A 22518-nucleotide genomic window follows, 5' to 3' on the forward strand; every position below is an offset into this window, starting at 1 on the left:
TCACTTACAAAAAAAGGTTTTGTGAGGAAATTCAAAGTTTCGCAGACAAACTCAACACTTTGGCGAGTGAATGTAAAGTTTCTTGAGGGAAAAATGTTCTTATATTTTTTCCATCACCTTGTACTTATTGGTGCTCTGTACTATTGAAAATTATTTGCCAAACAATGCTAAGTGTGAATGCAGCTTTAGACTGCAGGTTAAACTCAACCCCTTTAAAGCAAAACAATTAAAATAGCACAGGACTTCCTTGAGATTGACTGATAGTGATTCAAAGGGGAGTGACCATATAATCTTACAAGGATGTGTAATGTTCAGACTATTCGTTGAAATGCACCTTGTAAGAGGTCTGATGCTGTGATATTGCTTCGATTTGCATATTCCCATCCACAACTTTCAAAGACACCCACATGCAGTCAGAAAGACAGATTACTGGCCGTTACCTGAACTCGAGGGCTTAATAGTTATCATTATGGAGTCATGGCACAGCCAAGGATAAGGGGAGTTCACAGTGACTTTCAAAAGAAGTCATAGGACCATAACACAACCTTTTAAATCACAAACAGTCCTTCCTGACAAAAAAGGAAAAAGTCTTTCCTTCTAAAGTCAGGAAACACATCAAGGTCACTTGACTGGCAGCCATTCAGGCATAAAAGCAATCAAACTATCATTTACTCCTGAGTGTGGACAGCACAGCCTGAGCCTGTCAATTCGTAAAAAGTTAGTGTTTGTTCTTTAAAAGAAGTGGTGAATGTAAACCTGGGGCACCAGCATTCATTCATTCACAACGATAATTGATAGTGACTCGAACCTTGGCTTTGTTTCATAGCTGAGTCCATGTAATGTTTCACAATCAGACTTTATTTGGCACCTTGTGACCATATCAAATCTACGGCTTTATAAATCCGAAACCTCATTCCAGATGATTAGAGCTCCCTACCACAGAGAAAGCTTTTTCCACAGAGATGCTGTTCAGTTAATTTACCTTTCACAGCTCATCGAGGTGCAAAAACACTAATTCAGATAACTGTGGTCTCAGTATTTTTAAAGTGCCATGCGTCACAATAAAGCTCACGAGCTGAAAACAACTTGATTATGTTTAGTTGTAGAAAAGAATGCTAACATGAGATGCAAGTGTCCCTTTCTCCCTTTACATAAATGATGATCCAACCATAAAACTGTAAAAAGACGGAGGGGGCAAAATGTTAATTGGCTACACATCAACGTCAAAGTAACTTCGACACAGTGCACACATTTGGATTTGTGCTTAATGAGAGAGGTTTATTTGTATAGCGCATTTCCCTCAAACTGATTCAGTTACTCTTTAAATTATTTTGTTTATGCTTGGCATTTATAATAAATGTTGTTTGCCACTATGATTTATATAATGTCTATGTAATGTTTGTATTATACTTTATTTTTCTGAATACATTCAATTTAAAGGATTTGTTGTGAGGGGAGCTAAAATAAGTGATACAGTGTTTATATTGTTTGTAAATGTTATAGTTTGTAAACATTTTGTTGTACTTGTCAGTATTTTTTATAATTTGTGAATGTAATAATAAAATGTGACTTGCACTTTTACATACATTTAAACAACGTATCTGTTTCTTTAGCAACTTAAAGTCAGGAAAATACAGTACCTTATCTGGTTCCAAACATGTGTGACTTTCTTGTGTAACCCCTCCCCCCGGGTCCAACACGCCCCGCTCTGTGCAGGCCTCGAACCCGTGGCTCGGGCGTGAAAGTCAGACGCTCTAACAAGGAGGCTAAAGACTGCAGGCTCTAGGGTATGTCGCTAGAGCGCCTATTGAGATCAGAGGAGTGAGGTTTACTCGCACAGCGACTACTAGCTGGCCTCCGTTGCACTTCCTTTAATGCCTCTGTGTTTTTTTTTTGTTCATACATTTAGAGTCGATGGGAATTAAAAATTCTTCAAAATATCTTCTTTTGTGTTCTGCAGAAAAAAAGTCGAATTTGGAACAACATAAAGGTTGAATAAATAATCTTTTCTGGGTGAACCATCCATTTAAAGTGTTTGTGGATACAACTTACCTCTAAGAAGAAAAAACAACATGTTGAACTGGATCACTTTCTCTACTTCCCTCCCTGTCTTACCTCTATTTAGGTGCAAAATTACCAAAAATCCTTCTCAACCTTCCCTGCGGAGACCACAACAATCTGTCTAAGGCCCACCAGGGAGAGGCAGAGAAGAGAGTGTAAATTAACTTGAATGGAAGTCGAGTTTTTTCTTTTCCTTCCCTGCCAGCAACAATCCCACCACACTGAAACTAGGAGCGGAGACATGCTCTAATTCTTTCCGTCTCCTTGTTTTTTAGCCCTCTATCAGCTTGTTTTATGTTCCTTTCAATTCCCTGATTCATGCATTTACAATTCCCCTGCTCAGAGGCATAGGGTGCCCTTGAAAACTCGTGATGAGTCTGTGTACAGTATGCTATTTGGCAGACTCATGGAATCCATCCATGTGTCGTAGAGTAGAGCATCTCTATTCCTCTCTTCAATAGGCCTGGATTAGGAAGCACTCTAAAAAAGATTAGTGCGTTTTCCAGCCATCTAATCTCAGCCCTTGAGCAGGGTTTCGGAAACCCACATGTCCTGAATGAGAAAGGGATATGGAGAAAGAGAAGGAGGTAGAGAATCAGCAAGAAATAGAGAAAGAGAATCTATGGCATGAGAAATGAGAGGGTGACGGAAGTGGCAGCGAAACCTTCGCCAAGTCTTTGACTCTACTACAGAAGCACATTCCAGAACTCAGAAGCACCGTCTCTAGCCTGTCATGGTTAGTCTCTAGCTTCAGTTGCCTGGCTGGCATGGAGCAGTGGATGCTAGGGCAGATTTCCAGCATCTCTGATGAGATTCCAGTGGCCCGACAGCGCTGGAAAGGCAGGCTGGCAGGTCTGGGTCACGTGAGGCGAAGGGTTGAGTGGAGTGGCAGAGGATTTGTGCCTACCAGTGTTGCTTAGACCTCTGGCTGACAGCCATCTCACACAATCCATCCATCACAGGCGTTATCAGAATTAAAGAAAGCGAAAGGAAGGAGGAGGACTTTTAAGGTGTTTTTATTGATTCAATAAAGCCAACGAGACCTGGATATTGATGTAAAAAAAACAAAGAATCTCCAAGCTGACTTCTGCCCAATTACAAAAGATTAGTCACTTAAACAACACAATTAAGACAACAAATAAACAGTTAAGATATGCATATAAATGGCAAGCCAGAAAAGCCTGTGCCACAATGCTACAGTGTTCTGGATGGTTGCAAAGGCATTACTAGAAGGTTTATAGGGTGTTATTTTACAATTCCACACTTATAGCATTTAAAACAATTGATTTAATTTAATTTTATATATATAAAAATGACATAAAATCAGTTATTTTAAATGCTACAACTGAATCACAATATTATAATGTGTAGTATAAAAAAATGAATATTCACTTACAGATTAAATCAGTCATTATGTAATTAAAGATTAAGGATAAGGAAAGATTAAAGAAAGGTATTCTAAATATAAAAATTGAGGAAATAAGCATGCCTAATTAAAATTCCAAAATTAAATGAAAACCAAAATGCATACATTTATTAGCAATCGTTGGTTCAAGCGGCAAAAAAACGTATAAGAACAAGTACGCCCATATTGTTCCAACTAACCCACGACAGCAAGCGTTTCACTTATCATAACTACAGCACAAAGAGAGAAAAGTAGAGAGACCCTTAATGTCCTTACAGCTCTCAGTCTATGCCAAACCATTTCTGCCACCGCTATTTGAATTTGAATAAGCACTTTACTGTCCAATCATCATTGTCAGAGAGTTCAATACAAATGAACTAGACCCACTGAGAGCTGCTGAAATGGGTTATGGGGGTTCTGATTAAAGCAGGTGTATGGGTGGCTACTAAAACAAAGGACGTACGTCATCATCCTCCACCCTCTTCAGTAGTTGGATGAATATCTAACATTAGCATGATGCTGCTAAAATGACGCAGAGCATTCAGCTCACTTGCACTGCCTGTGTGGAGTAGGTTCAAAGAAATGTAAGCAGCATTTTGTGGATATCAGACATTTATACACAAGAACAAAGAGAATATGAAGGACGTATAAAAGAAATGAACTGAAATGAAAAGAAAAATCTTACGATGCCCTTCAATACAGGAAACTGTCTCTCTAAGTTTCTGTGTTTTCTTCAATCTCTCTCTCAATAGATACGGATTCAAATAGTGTCTTGGTGCCACATTCTGAGAACGTATAACAGAACGGCAGCTGTCTTTGGATCAGCGCATTATTTTGAGCACCTGGCGATGTCCCGTAGGAAAGAACATGATATGTATTAATATGAGATCTCAATTGTTTCTCGAAGATAGAAATGGAGAGCAGATGTAGAACCATCTTCTGCTTTATCAGATTTTTCTCTTGAGAAAAAGACTCTCAAATGTGTCTCTGTTAGTTTCAGAATAAACCTATATCGGCAAATCATTGATGGTGAGCAGGTTAGCAAAGCAAGTCTGGCTGGTTAAGTTTATAGGTTAAGCCTTGTTGGGCACCTAATGTCTGTAATGAGCATCTAAAACAAAACATTTTAGTAGAGATGCAATCCAGATACATTTTTAAGCTCTACATAATTCTATGTCTTATTTGTTTATAATTTAATTATGGCTATCAAAATAAGACTAATAAATTCATTTTAATCGACTGACAGCCATAATTCTTATTTATTTTGAGGAATTTTAGGACAGTCATCAAGGACAACAAAATCATCATGAGAATCTTGAGCTATAAATTGTCCAATATTCATTCAAATTTGATAAGGGCCAAAAATGTGTTCAGTTCCTTTATAAAGTGAGACTGCAGAGAAAAATACAGTGACAGACTGAAAGCTTTTTTCTGTAAAAAAAATAAAAATATTAAATAATCGGTCTAAAAGCTGTACTACCCCTCAATCTTCCTGACAAAACAATGAAAAGCCTCTGCTTCTAAAAGCACTAGTAGCCATCTGTGCATAAAAGCCATGAAGCCAACAATTATTCTTCAGTTCGGAAACCTAAGCCTGTCTCAATACACAGGCAATATATAAAATGTGTTTTTGTCTTCAAAAAATGCATGAACGCTAACCTGGCAACACTGGCACCATCTCCAATTTAACCACAGTGAAAACACTTGATGACTCTCAATAGCCGAGGCTTCAATTTTATCTCAAGATCAGATTTTACAAGGAATTCAAAGAAAAAAAAACAAGCCGCCTTTCATAAGAGAAGCCCGTTTTCCGGTTGCTCTTTACAAAATATAATTTTGATGAGAATCCATAATGTGCCAATGAATAAATCCCTCTGATGTAATCTGCCTTCTATGAGACCGCCTCAATGTTTCTGGCTATTGACACAGTCATGCATTTTGCTTCTCATTTCATGGACTCAGATTCAGGATAATGATCTTGACAGCCAAGGCGCACGAGATGTGCAGCACTTCCTGTGTGCCGGGTTGCCGAGGTGTGGGGATGGATTCCCCCATTTCTATCCACTGATTGATCATGATATGTGTGTGTGCCTGGACACCAAAAGGGTTATGAATGCTTGTTAAAGCTCCACTGTTGCCACGGAGCGACTGTCACACTTTAAGTAGCTGCCGAGGGTATTAGCAGGTATGAAGACAGTAACTTCAGCGAGTTAGAAGCTGAGTGAGGCACTCCGTCACAACTATGGCAGCGTTAACAGATTTGCTAAAGAAGATTTGCTTCTGCATCTTTGTAAGCTGAACTGTTCTGAGGAGATACTGAATTTGGAGTCTCCATGCTTCTGCTGCGAGATTCTGAACATAATAGGAAAAAAACAAGAGAAAGTAACAGGAAAAAAGATTTCTGGCAGGAAGCCCAGAGTGGAAGAGATTTGAAGCAAATCCCCCAGACAGCAGAGTGATGGGCTGCTGGGAGATGGGCTTCAGGATGGAGGGATGAAGAAACGGTCTGGGGGTTAAAGGGACAGAATGGATCTTCCCTCCATTACAGTTGATCAAGTGACGCTTAATGGGCATGAGTCTATCAATAAGAAAGAATAAACATCCCAACGTCTTCAGTGCGCTAAATTAAATCTGAGCCGTTTTATGGAGCAATAGGAAGATAAGATGGAAGACAGATAGATTGTAGATTGTGCATCTCTAAATAGTGCTCAAAATGCTCTTAAAACATAATGATGTAAAAAATGGAAAGTGCCATGGAGAGTGAAAGACGAGAGAGAGACTAGTCAGTTAATTTCAATGGTGCTGCAGCAGGCAACTGATAGGCACTACATGATAGACAGAGATGAAAAAAAAAGAAAGACAGTCAAAGCAAAAGTCTGAGGAAGTGCTCCCTATGGAGAAACCGACGGCACATTGTGCAGTTATGAGATTTCCTCTGAAATGCATTTTTCATGAGTATTTAACAGCCGTTGGTGCACGTCTCTGAACTGCAGGTGCTTCGCTGACAGCATTAAACCCACCAAACGATGCGGTTCCAAACCACTTTATATCCCTAACAAAACACTAAAAGCTGCAGTTACTCATGGTACATCACAGCTTAAATCAGTGCACCAAAGAGGAGAAAAGCAGATGCAACACCTATGCGATGTGAGCAGCCTACCTTGATCACAAGCACCAAAAAGGCTATCTAGGTAAGTGGCTCGCTAGCCTTTCAAACACAGTTAGCAGTATGCATGTTTACACAACGACAGATTCTGGCTCTTACCTGAAAGAACCTCTAAAACATTTACAACCTAAGAGCTTCGGCAATATGGCATGTTTGTTGCAGCCCCACAGATCTGGCAACCCTGCTGTGAAAGCACTGATTGGAACGGCAAAGAAAGAGACGGGGGAAAGAGAGAGATTCTTACCTGTTGTCATTCAGCTGTGTGTATCTGGGCTGAGGGTCTGGATCTCTGTCATTCACATCATAACTGGCATCGGGATCCTTAAAATAACACACTGCATTTTTAGGCATTGCAGACATATTTGGATATTCACACTATTATTAAAAATACATATTTTAATAATCAAGTAGTTGGTATAATTAGGATAATTCAGGGTCATATCCACCGCACCAATATGTCTCTTAAGGAGCTAAATGCCTGCTCAGTTGAATTCAATTGGTAGAGATGGCCATGGTGAAATGCCGCAAAGCCCTGAGACACCTGAGGCAAGAACAATTTGAGCAGAGAGTATTATGGGATAGAATGTACAATAAGGCTGAACAGAAATGTTCGGTAACATCTCCAAAAACCTCATGAAGCCTTTGTGAAGAGTCTAATTTCTATGCAAAACTAGGTATTATGCAAAGTTTCGTTAATCCTGAGTATATTACTGAAACTACATTTCTACTGTGCAAAGTACTTTAACAGGAAATTATGTTTTTGTGAATCAAAACATTAAGAATTCAGTGAACCACAAATGTTGAAAATTACATTTCAAAACGGACTAGTATGTGGGCCATCTGAATGACTCATCAGTGTTAATATAGCCCTGTATAATTAGGCTGATTTAGGGTCCAATCCACCAGACGCAGATCAGATTGGTTTATTATCGGTCGCTCATATAAGATGTGTTATAAGAAGTGTGATTTAATTTGTTCTAATGTTATGAATTTAAAATGCAACTTCAGAGATTTTACCCTGACAGTGCTGACAGTCTAACAGCATAACATGCCAACAACAAGCTATAAATATCTCCAAAAAGTTGCATCTCTTAATTCATCACCTTTATCACACCACACCACCACCAAAAAAAAAAAAACGATGACAAGATCAGTTCATGCTACCAAAGCTGCATTTATTTAAACAAAAATACACTAAAAAGAAGTAATATCAGTAATATTTTAATTTAAAATTACAGTTTTTGATTATAATGTATTTGTATATATTTCACTTTTGATCAATTTAATGTGTACTAGTATTAATGTCTTCATTAAGTATTAAAGGAGTACTTCACTTTTTAAAAACTTTTGCTGATAATTTACTCACCCCCATGGATGTTTGTGACAAAATGAACGAATCTTTTTTCGAGTCATTTCGTTCCTTCATATCAAGTATAGTTATCAATGCCTGCTCTTCAAATAGCTTTCTTTACTGTTTGTGAAAAAAGATGGCTCACATAGTTTCTCGACAGATCAGGGTGATCTTTCTCAATGCCGTCATCAAGGATAGTCACAACCACTCCTCTTCCTGTGAAGCCCTGAGCCCAGGCCTCCTTAACATTCAGATCTCCGTGACTGGGATTGTCCTGCAAGGAAAAAGACTCTTAACCATTAATAATGATTTACATGGAAGTTCACTTGAGGTGGGCAAAACAAGAAATAATATTTCAGTTCTTTTATTTCCCCCTAGCAAAGGCAAATGTTGGACTCAGCAAAGCTCCTGCGTGCGGCACAGAGGAACGTGAGCCCTCCAAGCCATTCTGGGAGGAGGGGGAGTTAACTGAGTCTCACACAATTTGACCGAGACCTCCCAGTAGGGGAAAGCCAACCTGCAGTACTTTACGCACACACGCTGATATTTTACCCTTGCCATTGAGAAAGGTCCAGCCGCAGGAGCTAATGTAAATGAAAGATGACTGCTCACACGGTCACACACTTTTCCCTCCCAGATGGCAGCCTTTCAGCAGGAAAATCCCAACAAGGTGCAGAAACTCATTCCTTTTAACCCAACAGCTTTTTCCCCAGTGAAGTTCTTGTGCTATCTCCTTTTCTCACTCTATTTCATTTCTTCACACTTTGCTTTATGTTCAATGCCATCTGTTAAAATGGCACAGCTGAATATTTCCTTCAATGTGGAAAGACGAACATAAAACAGAAATGTGGAAATTGGGTGCAGAAACACAATGAAGAACTTAAATGGGCACGTCTTCAGGTAACTGCCATCTTCGCAAACCTTTTCTCCCCAACAAAAACATAAAAATAAGCAGACAGAATAAAATTGCTCATCATTCAGTGTTGGTTCTTCAGAGTAAACAACTTAAAAAGCATTCATTCCCTTGTCAACAATGATACAATCTCCATTTCTAGTGTAAAAGCACAAAGCACTAGAGTTTCAGATGATGTTTGACAGTAACACGTACAGATGTGGTTTAAACAAGGTTGTGGAGGAGCCGAAACTTAAACAAATTAGTATGCTAATGGGGAACGGCAGCTCTCGCATTTGTTTTGTCATCCTTGGCCTAGGATGCTCTTTGGTCGTTCGGTTCACGCATTAATATGTTTTAGACTACGGCTTGTGCTCTGAATACAGAATGTAGCTTTAAAAGCAGTTACGCAAACAAACATTTGAAAACACACAGATGTGAGCGGGCATTCATGCATACACCCACACACAGTAATTATTTTGTGTAAGTTTTTGATATACTCAGTGAGTCAGACTCTGTCATCACGTAATAAAACTATTTAAAAGATTCTGCGAAGGTTAATATGATGTTGTGTCTTCTCTGTCAGCGAACGTGACTGTCAATACATTAGCTCACTTCACTTTTGGTGACTGCCTGTGTGTATGTGTGTGTGCAGGTCAAGGGACTAACCTGATAACAAATATGTATATATGCATGGCTTATGTATGCCACTATTTGATTTGAATACATCTGTGATGTATTTTAGAGAACTAAATATTCTGCAGGAAATAATATAGGGCAGGACTTGTGTTATCCACTGTGATCTGACAGGATATAAACACATTAAGCTATAATACTACTGCATTTAATTTTCTTTTTATAAAATTTTTTTTTTTTAGCTAATTACTATTAAAATAACATTCTATACATCCTAAAATTCATATATTTAAATGTATGCTTATCTGACAAATATTTAATGTCTTAATTTGTATATATCTACCATTCAAAAGTAAGAGCATGAGGTTGGAAGGAATTTATCATATGCTTACCAAAACTGCATTTGTTTGATGAATAATACAATGAAATTAATAATGTTATAATAATAATGTGAAATATTATTACAATTTCAGTGTTTCCACTACAATGTATTCATCAGCAGCGCAGCGCTGCTGCAAAATCTTTCCGTGATCAGTAATATCACGACATTCACTTCATTCACTTACACACCTAAAAACACTGAGGCATGGCGACCAGTGGCGCTGCATGTGGTGGCTCTGAATCAACTTGTTAACAAGAAAGGAGGAAAGAGCCACATTTGGAAATAATTTCGATTAGACTAATGTCACGTTGCCATAAGGGGCCGTTCACATAGCGTGTTTTTTGCGCTAGGAAATTCGTTATTTCAAATGCGGCAAGCAGGCTCATAATAGAAGTGACGCGGCGTGCTCGTTTTTCCAAGCGCGCCTCTGTTCATGGTTGCATAGCAACGACAGACGCCAAGGGAGAGCAAGTGCTTGTGGAAAGGAGAAAGCAGTATGAACTGCGCTCTCCATGAGGACGAGGAAGTATCACCTACTGCTCATAGTCCTGATAGTTATATCATATTTAATTTTTAACAGGCGGATGGGGACCATGGAGGAGCTGAGGTTAGCAGGCATGTGCAGAGAGGGGTGGCTTTGTCACTTTGTGGGGCTTCAGTTCAGTGTCACATGATCCTTCAGAAATCATTCTAATATGATGATATGTGATGCTCTTTTTTTTAAGATTCTTTGATTAATAAAAAGTTAAAAAGAACATCATGTATTAATATTTCACAATATTAGGCTACTGTTCTTTCTATATTTTTGATTAAATAAATGCAGGCTGGATGAGCATAAGACTTCTTGCAAAAACATAAAATACCCCCACAATAGCATTCTATTACCAAAGAGCCTTATGGCGCTTTCCCACTGCATGGTACGGCTCGGTACGGCTCAGTACGGTTCGGCTCGGCTCGGCATGGTTCGGCTCGCTTCGCTTTTCGACTGAGTGGTACGACTCGGCTCGGCGCGGCACAGTTCGCTTTAGCTCGGTTGCTTTTCCACTGCAGTTAGTACCGCTTCAAAGTGGGTGGGATTATGACTGATCGTTTATAGTTTATCCGCTCCTCTGCAACCAACAAGAGGAACGTCTGCGCTTCTCGTCCACTTACCACGATTCAGCCATTTCTTTTTGGAAGTTTTTTTTTCTTCAAGCAAGTCAAGCAAGTAGTTGTAAAACAGGTATTGCAGTGGTGGCTGTTACTGGCTATTTAAATCTAGCGGGTTTGATGTCTCGCAAATACAATGACGCTGGTAGTGACGATTCTGTCTGTCTGACCAATATAGATCTACAGTGCTTCCACGTCACATTTTAGTATCGGTACGGTACGCTTGGAACCTCAACAGAGGTGGTACCATTCAAAGCGAGTCGAAGCGAGCCGTACGGTACCGTACCATGCAGTGAAAAAGCGCCACAAGTGAGCCGTACCGTACCATGCAGTGGAAAAGCGCCAAAGCGTGCAGTACGGAACCGTACCGTACCATGCAGTGGAAAAGCTCCATTAGAGATCTTCTATGAAAAGCCAAGAAAAATTAAGTGCTCACAGATTGGGTTTGCCCTTTGCCATTAAGATAACATTTTCAATAAATGGCAAATAATCTTTTTCTGGGTTGTGCCGTTTCATTTTTCCCCAATCAATTTCTACCTAGCTGAAAATTAACACAAAAGAAAAACATGAACAATCCTGTCTAAAATTATAAAATGAAGGTTTCTGATTGTGACCAGTTCAAGGTACGTGCTGCAATAATCATGCCTTGAATCTGTTTATGGTATGTCATATTTGTTTTTCTCAAAATGTCTATTTCTAGCCACAAAACTTGCCAGAAGTCAAGGATAAGGGGTTATTTAAAAAAAAAAAATTCTTCCGGAGCTGCATGCCCCCGGACCCCCAAATGTTTATATATTTCAAAACAGACATGGGGGATTTAGAGCGGGAAAGAATCAGAGAGAATGTGAAAGCTCACAACGGGTGGATGCCTTTACACTGAAGAAGCACTTTAAGATACATTGCATTTAAAAGCTCAATGTACAACCACAAAATAAATATATACAGTAACTTTTAACATACCAAGTACCACTGCTGAGGGAATTTTGGATCTGTGGGTTCAATATGAATGTCTCTCTTGCATCTTCGCTTGGAAATCTGCTGTTCTGCCCAAATCACCTGAAAACACACACACACACACACACACACACACACACACACACACACACACACACACACACACACACACACACACACACACACACACACACACACACACACACACACACACACACAGATTAGAGGCAGTCTTTTAAATATTACACACCTAGATCCTTGAAAATCACACTCTCCTCTATTTTCACCTTTAACTCAAGGTGTACGTCCCTCCTGCACAGCTTGTCCTCACTCCGAAAATACCCACATTTCACACTATCCCCCGCTGGTCTTTTCAATCTGCTGTATTTTACAGCGTTTCATTTAGCTCTGTGTGAGCATTTGCACATTCTTTTTTTATGTGGTTCTGTGTCCTACCCAAATAAATAAACAAATAAATAAGATCTCTTTGATATATAATTTCTATCTCTTAGACAGCAATCTAGAGTTTAAAGACTTTTCGACAATAATGCGACAACATGTAAGTCTGTGTTAATTCTATTGCCTGATCTGTGACCAGTGATTTCTGATATATAATGATTAATACACTCAGATGTTTTTTGCGTCAGTAAATCAAATCAGTGACTAAACGGTCAACTTTATATTGTTTATCTTAGTAGGATGAAAATAATCTATTATTTAAACTGTGATTAAATTACATATAGAAAGCGATCAAAGAACGCTCCCTTTGCAATAGCTGGAGCTGTCAATCAAACAGTGCGGATTTATCAGGGACTGGGTTCTGGACTCACACCAAAACTCATTCTGTTTGCACTGTTAGTTATGATGAAAGCATTCCTGTGTGCAGAGATCGAGTTGCAATAACGAGATCACTGCATTCATGCGCTCAACATGTCTTTGATTGACTTCAATGCACATCACTGCAACCTTTCATGCCACGATCTAAATATAATGCTATAGATCTAAATAGGGCTGAACAAATAATTGCATTTGCGATAATATCGCGAAATGATAAAATGCGATTTTCTAATCGCAAAGGCTGCGATTAGACATGCCCTTGACATGCGCCAGTAGTGCTTTCTGTACACCTAAAGACTTTGAAAAGATTTAGAAAAGACTTTATAAGATTATCACATCTAAAGACTTGGGTTCACAGTTTTTAGTCTCAGACTAAAGACTTGCGATAATATCAAACATGTTTGATATGAAAGACTAGAGAAAGACTGGCATAAATCGGGTCGCCGACTGCAGATTATCACCTCACATTTAATGATCGAGACGACGGGAGCGCGCCGAGACTCCAGTAAGATTCCTAAAGACTGCCGGTCTTTAGTCTGGGACTGTGAAAATCCTTTGGTGTACGCCCGGCATAAATCACGCGATATGATCAAACGAGACAGAACCAGAAACTGAAGGAATGTTAGTGTCAAAGAGGAACAGTACATCAGTCGTGTGGGACTATTTTGGCTTTAAAAAAGATGATGTTGTATTGTGCAAAACCTGCCTTGTTACAGTTACTTCACGGGGCAACACTACAAGACATCCAAAGTCTCCCGGAAGTTCCGGCAGTCTCCCGCATATTAATACCGGCTCCCTGATGCCCGCAAATTAGTTAAACTCTCCCGGAATCTAGAGCGAGCGAGCAAGAACGCGCATGTGAGACAGAAGAGACTGTGCTCCAAACCGTATAGCGCGTGCACGGCGGAGAGGGAGAGAACCAGTACCAGAACCAGGCTTCTGAACCAGTATCAGTATATACAGATAATCAAGATGTTCAGCCAGTTTTAATTTAAAAGTGTGTATATATATATATATATATATATATATATATATATATATATATATATAAAATTTTATTTAATATATTTTACAATTGTTTTTACAATTGTTATATTGTGTTAACTTTGATTTACCTAAATATTTTCAAAGAGGTACAGGTAGGTATTTGCTCTCGTTTATTTTTCTGCACTTTGTGTGTAATGTTACTGACTGGAGAGATCAGTAAGGTGTGTAATTTTTATTATTTATTTATTTATTTATTTAAAGACTAGTCTAGCAGTTCACAGATGGCATTTAAAAAGTGCAATCCACATGTTCATATATGACATTTCTTAAAGTGAATTATCTGAAAAACTGAGTGTGGTTAAGCCACATATTTTTTTCATATATTTATGTTTTGATGTTTACAAGATTTGAAGTTCAAATATACTATTGTGATTGATGTAGTTGAATAAAAATGTCATTCATCAATTCATGCATCACCTCATGTCATCATAACAGAGGCCTGGGTTCCAAGAAAGAAAGAACAGTTTAATACAGAAGACAAAAAGCTTAAAAAAATAATCGCATATCGAATCGCAATCGTAATATTGGTGAAAAAAAAATCACAATTAGATTATTTTCAAAAATCGTTCAGCCCTAGATCTTAACGTAATGATAAAGATGCAAATATAATGCTATAATTAACACTTTTCACAATTAGTAAACCTTGAGAACTGTAATAGTAAAAATGTGCTAAAAGATTTTGAGAGTTAAACCTGTAATACTTAGCTATTTCATATACAAAAGATGAAAGTCAATCACAGCAGTGGGCATTTCACTAAAGCCCCACAGCAGACTCACTCCTTTAAACAGAACATTAAAATCAGAGGGCTAAAATCAGAGTGGGAAAAATACCTTTTATTTCTAAATGATGACAATAAAAATAAAATAAAAAAAATCACACAAACATTATAAGTGCACCACAGGAAACATTGTATAACTAAAAAACAATGCAGTTCATGACGGCTTTAATCAGCAATTATGAAAATGAGTTCTCAATATTTTCTCCTAAAAAAAAAGATCAGTAATCACACACATTTCTTGTCTATTGTTTCGAAAGAGATCTCAAAACGCCTCACATTTAGCTCAGATTAGCAATGATGCCAAATCTGCACTTGAAAAGTGAGAGATCTGTATATGAACTCAAATAATTATCATTCATCTCTTCTATATCAAATTATCTGAGCAATATTATCCACTTACTGTTTGTCTATTTTTATCTCTAAGGGAATTGTATTTGAAACATCTGAGACAAACACCTACAAGAAACATAACATAGCTATTAAAGAGCAAACTCTGAGCAAAGTAACTGTCCTATGGGGCAGTTTTGTGTGATGAGATGGACATGACTAACAGCCCACAGACAATAGCATTCGCACTAACTGAGCGGTATTAGCAGTAGAGTATGAAATCTAATTAGGGCCCAAAGACTTATGTACGTATGAAGTGCACTCTCTGCGTAACAAATGTTTTAATCGAGCTTAAAGGTCCATGGGCCCTCTGCCTCATATACAGGATTCATTTTTTCTTTTCACAAGGGGACGACCAGAGAGCCCACAGATTAAATCGATTAACTCTTGCCTCTTTCTCATTCTTAAGTCAATTCTATCAACTTCTTTGAAAAAAATCCAACAAATAAGTTAGAAGAATCTTTCTTCTTGGAAATGACATCTGAAAACCACTGTGGCGTTTCACCACACAGCATTGTTTACATAATTACATGTGTGCTTGGAGGTTGTAATTTACTCTTTTTTTATTTCAGTGTCTGTGGGAAGAAAACGAATCATCTACTGGTTAATGGATAGGTGATACGAGGAAGTAAATGGTATGTGACTGTTTTGTGTGTCTGTGTGTGTGTGTGTATATATATATATATATATATATATATAAACATACACCTGTATTAGCCATGCACTGATACCAGAGATCTAGGCCGATACCGATACTAGAAAGTATTAATAGTGTTTGCCTTTCTGTTACGAATAATATAAAAGCAAACACTAATGCTTTTTCATTTACAGTTTACCTTCTTTGTTTAACAGTTTTATCTAGTAACATATTAGATAAAACTGTTAAACAGAGACCATAACTAATGAAGACAGAGAATGGGAACGCTGTGTGCTCAGGCGTTGCTGTTCTCAGAGCCGGCGTTCTGTGCACAGTCAAAATTAAATTCTTGCTTCCAACATATCGGCCAAACAGAAAACTTATTGGCTGATGTCGATATTTAAAAAATGCTAAATAATGTCCGATATATCGACCTTGGCGATATATTGGTCGACCACTACACAAAAAGTTGTCAAAATCCCAGATTTGCATTACCAGCTAGCATTACCAGATGGCAATGTAATGTGCTTCAAACAAAACCAAAGGATCATCTAAAAACTGCTGTGTATGTGTGCTTTTTGTATGTCAGTGCAAAACAATGAGCTTAATCCTTCCAGTCTAACAATACAAATCATTTTAATAGTATATACTTTTAAGTAGCAAGCGTTCAGAGCGAGTGTTCTGCTGAAAGACGAAGGAGATTCACACAAACACAATACACACACACACACGCACACACACACACTCAAAATCTTTTGAGTGAGTCGTCCTTTACGCCCTTGTTTTGCAGTAAAGCCAGCATTGGTCTAAGTTTATCATGAAAACAGCAAATGTGGACTAGGTCAGATTTGGAGGAAGAATGCATTTCCTGTTTCTTTCACATCTTGCTGCCCTTCGTTTAGCAGCAAACCCTTGAGAACTCCAATTTGACTTCTTGCGAGGGAATGAAATTCCGGTTAGCAAGGGAGTAGACGTTCACGTACCTGCATTAAATTTCGTATAAATTCCCATTGCTGGAGGGAATGTGCTTACAAGCGGCACCCTTCAGAAATCTGCTTTAAAACCATGCTGAACTCGGAATGCAGAGCATGTGTTGCATGTGTGTGCGTTGTACGTGTGAGGCTTGTGCCAAGATGAACCCTGGCAACAAGAACGCCTGACCCACCGCAACAGAAATGGGCCCAGAGCGGAACCCTGACGCCGTTAGCCTTGCATAAATAGAGGCTAGCACACAAGGGAGCAGTAATCCAGCTTGTATCTTCCCCTCTCTCGTTCTCTGTTGTCATGGATCAATGTTAAGAGTCATCAGTGTCTTTCGCTGGCATCTGGTGGGCAGGTGGGGTCTGGAAGGGCATCAGTATTAGCCATGTAGTTGGATCTCCGGAGCGTGCACAGAGTTTTAACTAACGGCTGAAGCTTCAGAGAGTGAAGATAAGAGGCTGGTCAGCAGGAGATCTATGGGAGCCTGCAGCCAGCGGCCTAAATACGCAGTCGCTTGGGACGCCTGAGCTGCTCTCAGATAACTTATCGGCACAGCCAGAGTCCTGCTCTTCAGTACTACCACACACACCAAATAATCACAGGCAGTCAATCATGAGACTCTGGCCCAACTACTTTGTCATGGCATGCTAATGACTTCTCTAGTCTGGCCTCCTCTCCTTCTTTTCATCTAATCTCCTCCCCTCTCCTCATTTTGTCTCCTAATTTATTCTCATTCTCCTCACTATCTCCTCTTTTCCTCCTCCTCTTCCCCCCACCTTTCTTTCAATATCTCATCTCCTCTCATCTCAATTTCTCTCCTACCATCTAACCTGTTTCCCTTGCTTCTCATTTTTTCTTCTTGTCTCCATCTCTCTCATTTCATCTCTTCCCGTTTTATCTGTTCCTCTCCTCCCTTGTCCCATTTCAGCATGTATCCTCCCATCTTGTCTCCTATATTTTCATATCCTCCTTTCATCTCTTTTCCTCCACCTCCCTTTACACCTCCTTTCATTTTATCTCCAACCATCCCGTCTTGCCTAATCTATTCCTCTCTCCTCTTCTCATGTTTCCTTTTGATTTAATTTCTTCTGTACTTCTTTTGTCTCTCCTTTCCTGTTGTCTGGTCTTGTCCCATCTCCTCCCCTTTCATCTCCTCTCGGTCTCATCTCCTTTCTTCTCGTCTTCTATATTTCATATCCTCTCCTTTCATTACTTCTCCTTCTCTCTTCACATCTCTTCTTCAACCTATTTACCTTGTCTCAACTACTCCTGTATATTCTTCTATCGTCTCTCAATGTCTCCTTTGTTTCTTTCTCCACTTTTTTGTTCCTCTTGTCTTGTCCCATCTCCTTTTATCTAGTCTTTTTCTCTCCCTCTCTATTCCTGTCTCATGTCCCCCTTCCTTCTCATTTTCTCTTCTCACATCCATCTCTTCATCTCATTTCATCCTATTTCGTCTGTGGCCCTTTTCCCTCATCTCTTCTCCTCTTGGTCCCTTTCATCACATCTCCTCCTGTCTTGTCTCCTAACTTTTCATATCTTCCTTTCATCTCTTCTCTTTTCTTCCACCGCCCTTCACATCTTCTCTTCTCTCATTGAATCTCAAACCTTCCTGTCATCTCACCTCTCATCTCCTGTTTTCCTCTTCTTCTCTCCTCTTTTTCCTCTTAATTTCTCCTCAGTTCTCATCTAGTCTTCCCCCCTCCTATCTTCTCCTTTACCTTCCCCCTTTCTCTTTTCATTCATTTTCCTCTCATCTCCTCACCTTTCGTGTCCTCTCATCTCTTCTTGTTCCATCACCTCCCACCCTTTTCTCACATCTATTCTCCTCCGATCTCCTCTTTGTGAGCTGTACAGTCGTGTTTGTGTGTGACTTTGCGTGTGGCTGGTTTTTACCTGTGGGTCGGCGTGTAGTCGGACATGAACCCCTTGATGGCCAGACAAAGATCTCCTCACCACACCCCTGTGCTGGAAATGGTAATAGTCCCCGAAAACCTGCAGACACACACACAGAGGTGATATATTAGAGTGCTATTCCAAAGGAGCCATGTCTTACCCACCACACAAGGTCATATGGTCTTACACTCTAGTGGGAAACACACTCATTAACTCCAGCACCTGCTCACAGACCTGGCCATCTTTCTCTCCAACACACACACACACACACACACACACACACACACACACACACACACACACACACACACACACACACACACACACACACACACACACACACACACCCTAAAAAAATCTTTCCACTGAGGGACAAATTCTGTGAAAATTATGAAAGGCGGCTTCAGGTTCTTTTTGCACACAAAACAGAGAAATATACACACACAGTTTGAAATGTGAGCAAAGCAAAGGGGATGGATAAGTGAAAAGATAGGCCTTTCTTTCATTAAGCTGATCCACAGAAGCTGTGATTTTGTTGTGCTTCGGTTCAATAAAGCATCACCCAGAAGCAAACATTTCACTGTATCTGGACTGCGACACACTGATGTGTGGGATCCGGCACCCAGCAGGGCAGCTCATAACCCTGTGTACTTTGAGCTTGTGTGTGCGTATGTGAGAGAATCATGCCTCTATCATTACTCATCTTGTTCTGTTCCCAGTAGAACACGGAAAGCAACTTCTAGATGGGCGAATACCCACACACATCTTTCAGAAGTGACGTCAATGAATAGATCCTGCACTATATAGTCAAGTGTCTCCTTCCTAAAATGACATTCATTTATCAAAATGCTTCCCTGCTGGGCTTCTGTTCCCCTGATGCTTCACTGCAGACGGCTCTCTCAGTTTCCTTTGCCGTCTCCGTCTCTGTCTCTCACTCCATGTCCTTGTGATCAATAACATGACCTCTGCTGCCATCATCTACTTGTCTCGCTGAAACTACAGAGGTGTCCCCTGGGATCATAGGAGGACAGAAATGCTTTCCGAGACCAGCAGGACTCAGCATGAGCGTCTGAAGTGCTAAATTGGGTAGAGTCTTGCCCGGTGTTCTGGAACCTTGCAGAAAAGAAAAATCACTGATCTCATTAATATCTCAGTTGTTTCTCCTAGACAGCAGTGAGAACAAAGCAAATAGAGATTTTTGGTAAACTGTCTCCTAAAAAGATCTCTACAATGTCACAAACAGTGCCAGCTGTTGCCTGCAATCAAAAGTATTATTATTAATAATAATAATAATTTCTCATTAAGTTCTGCAGAAAGCAAATTATGTGAGCTTTGATATTTATTTTATAGCTCTATACTCCTACTTTATGTCAACTAGCCTAATGTTTGCTGAGCTGCTGAATGTACAGCGCCACGGCAAAACAAATTATATTTTATCTGAGTTATGAGTTTGCAGACTGATTTGAATGTGATGAGATAAACAGATCGGGGTACCACGAAAATAATACAAAAACACATGCAATCTTCAGAATGCAGAAACAAACATACAGGATATCTAGCCTGTGTAGTCCAATTCAGGAACAAATCACTCGTATGAACCAGTTCCTTCAATAACATCCTTCAAAAACATTCACAAAGTTTAAGTTTGGTTTGAATCTACTGACAATTTGCTCCCTGATTTCTTCAGGGTGGTAACAGAATTAGTAATTAAATATACAAATACATTTAAATAAATATTAAATAAACATATAATGACTTAAAATTTAGTAGTATCTAGTTAGTATTTCATACAAATTTAAAAGTTATTACTCCTCAAGTAATTGTATAAAAAAAACATCATTGCTAAAGTTACATAACAGCTCCATTAAGCCTCCTGGGGTATAAAAGAGTAACCTGTAAACAATAAAGTTTTCTCTGATCTGCCTCAGAGCGGTGGACTGGGTCTGCAGGACTCCTGTAGCATGTTGTTAACTAGGATGAGGTCTAACGCTCTGGAGGCTGAGATCAGCTTCTAGCTTTTACAGCTCAAATCACAATCCATGTGCTGTCAGATGTGTCACACAATTCACACAACACTCTTTTCACCCTCGTTTTATAATTTATGAATCACAATTATTCTCTCTTACACCTATACTAAGATTTTAATACTAGTGTTTGTGAGCACATTCTAGCATGTTTGAGTGTAAGAGAGAAAAAGAGACAGGAAAGGATAAAGATGAAAGCAAAAAGAGAGATGGAGAGAAAGCTGGATAACATTTAACTTTGATCTACAGAAGTTAAAGTGAACATCATTACTCTCTTTGGCCTGATGTGCAAGTGTATAATTCATAAACTCAGACCAGAAATCTGAAAGATTCACTGCTCTCAGAGCCAATTCCTCAGGACATGACACATACGGAGAAACTTTACCTTTATTAGATCTAAATATGGTGAGGACGCTTTTACTGGCAGCCTGCTAGCACAGCACACCAAGGAGGAGTTATTGGACTAAAAGGAAGGTTCACACATAGAAACGTCTGTGAAGTGAGGCATATATGTTACCACAGTGATTTACTGCTGTAATTATTGCATCCTGTGAAAATAATGTAAACTTTTAAAAGGGTCATATTCCACACTTTTGAACCAGTTTTTGTTAGTCAACTTTTCTGGTTCTTTCATGGTCATTTTCCACACTCTCTAATCTTCTGACCTAAACAGGATGAAATCATTTTTAAGTTTTCCATATGAGCTAAATCTTTAATTTAGACTATTGAATGCAGCTTATTTTGGTCAAGAGCTGCCTACTTGTACATGAAGAGAACATTTCAGTAATTTAAAGGGGCAAACACAATTCATTTAGCTTAAGTGTCACTTTGGGTGGGTTTATATGAGATAGATGAAACTACATAACAGGTCATCTTGAGAAAAAACAACAACAATCTCGTCCCATGAACGGTTGTACAGACAACATTGAAAGAAAAAAATAAAGAGCAGAAATGAATGCAGACTTTTGTCCGAAAGTAACAAGTTTTTTTACAGACAAAGAAAAAATGTAAAATACAGTATTGATTGTGGTTGTGTTTGCTCAGTACTACTTGCATTAAACAAAATATTTGATGCATCCAACCTGACAAACGTATTTTTTCACAGAAGATTATATTACATCAGCAAAGTACCTTTTAAACACCCCTACTCTCAAAAGCTGCATGAAGCCAGCCATCATGCAATATGCATCAGAGAATAAAAGTGACAGAAAAATAACAAGGAAAAGAAAGAGATCATTTTTTTTCTTTCAAAAAGTCTAATTGGCTTTAGCTACACCGGCAATTGAAATTTCAATTCTCCAAATAGTTGCACCACTGCCAAATTTTCTATACATTTTTAATGATTATGATCACAACTTGTAATAATTGCGTTAATTAGATCATAGTTTACGCCTGAATTGAATTATCTAACTGCATTATTTGTATTATCTTAGAACTGTACAATTTTGACATTTGGACACAGTTACCAGTAGGGCTGTGCAAAAATATTGATACAGCTATCCCGATTTTTTTTTCACAATAGTGTATCGATATTCTAACGTCTTCGTCGTCAGTTAGGGACGGGAAACTACGGGATAATAACACCAACAAGCTTCCGTCTACGTCAGCTTGTGCAAAGAACATAATGGAATATAACGGTGGTGCATTTCATTTTTTAAGGATTTGCGGCCGTATTGTTGTTGAAAATCCCGGCTTAAGGCATATGGTGAACACTATGGATACACGCGCTGTGATCCCGACTCGGACTCACAGATGAGTTTTCAAAATATCAAAAAACTGTTTACAGCACAGTAGAGCATAAGTCGCCTTTATTTATATAGCTTAGCGTTTTTACAAAACATAGACACAAAACTGCAGCTCTGGAGAAAACAGTGATGTCATCGATCAGCTCAGTTCGGTTTTCATATAATGGTGTCAATGCAGGCAGAGCAATA

At 39.0% G+C, this 22518-nt stretch overlaps 1 protein-coding gene across 2 annotated transcripts in view; it reads right to left on the reverse strand.

The window, feature by feature from the left end:
• furinb (furin (paired basic amino acid cleaving enzyme) b) overlaps window positions 1-22518 on the reverse strand; it is a 109317-nt gene that overhangs the window by 22028 nt on the left and 64771 nt on the right. For both annotated transcript variants that reach the window (XM_077210327.1, XM_077210326.1), the window contains 4 exons: window positions 18561-18659; window positions 12003-12098; window positions 8129-8257; window positions 6877-6953 (listed from right to left, as the gene is read on the reverse strand). In XM_077210327.1, the coding sequence (XP_077066442.1) occupies window positions 6877-6953; window positions 8129-8257; window positions 12003-12098; window positions 18561-18659 (401 nt within the window). The remainder of the gene's footprint in view (window positions 1-6876; window positions 6954-8128; window positions 8258-12002; window positions 12099-18560; window positions 18660-22518) is intronic.

Source organism: Siphateles boraxobius, unplaced genomic scaffold (genome assembly GCF_051911475.1).
Source record: "Siphateles boraxobius isolate OS27281-9 unplaced genomic scaffold, OSU_SipBor_1 65, whole genome shotgun sequence".
Classification (NCBI taxonomy): Eukaryota; Metazoa; Chordata; class Actinopteri; order Cypriniformes; family Leuciscidae; genus Siphateles; species Siphateles boraxobius.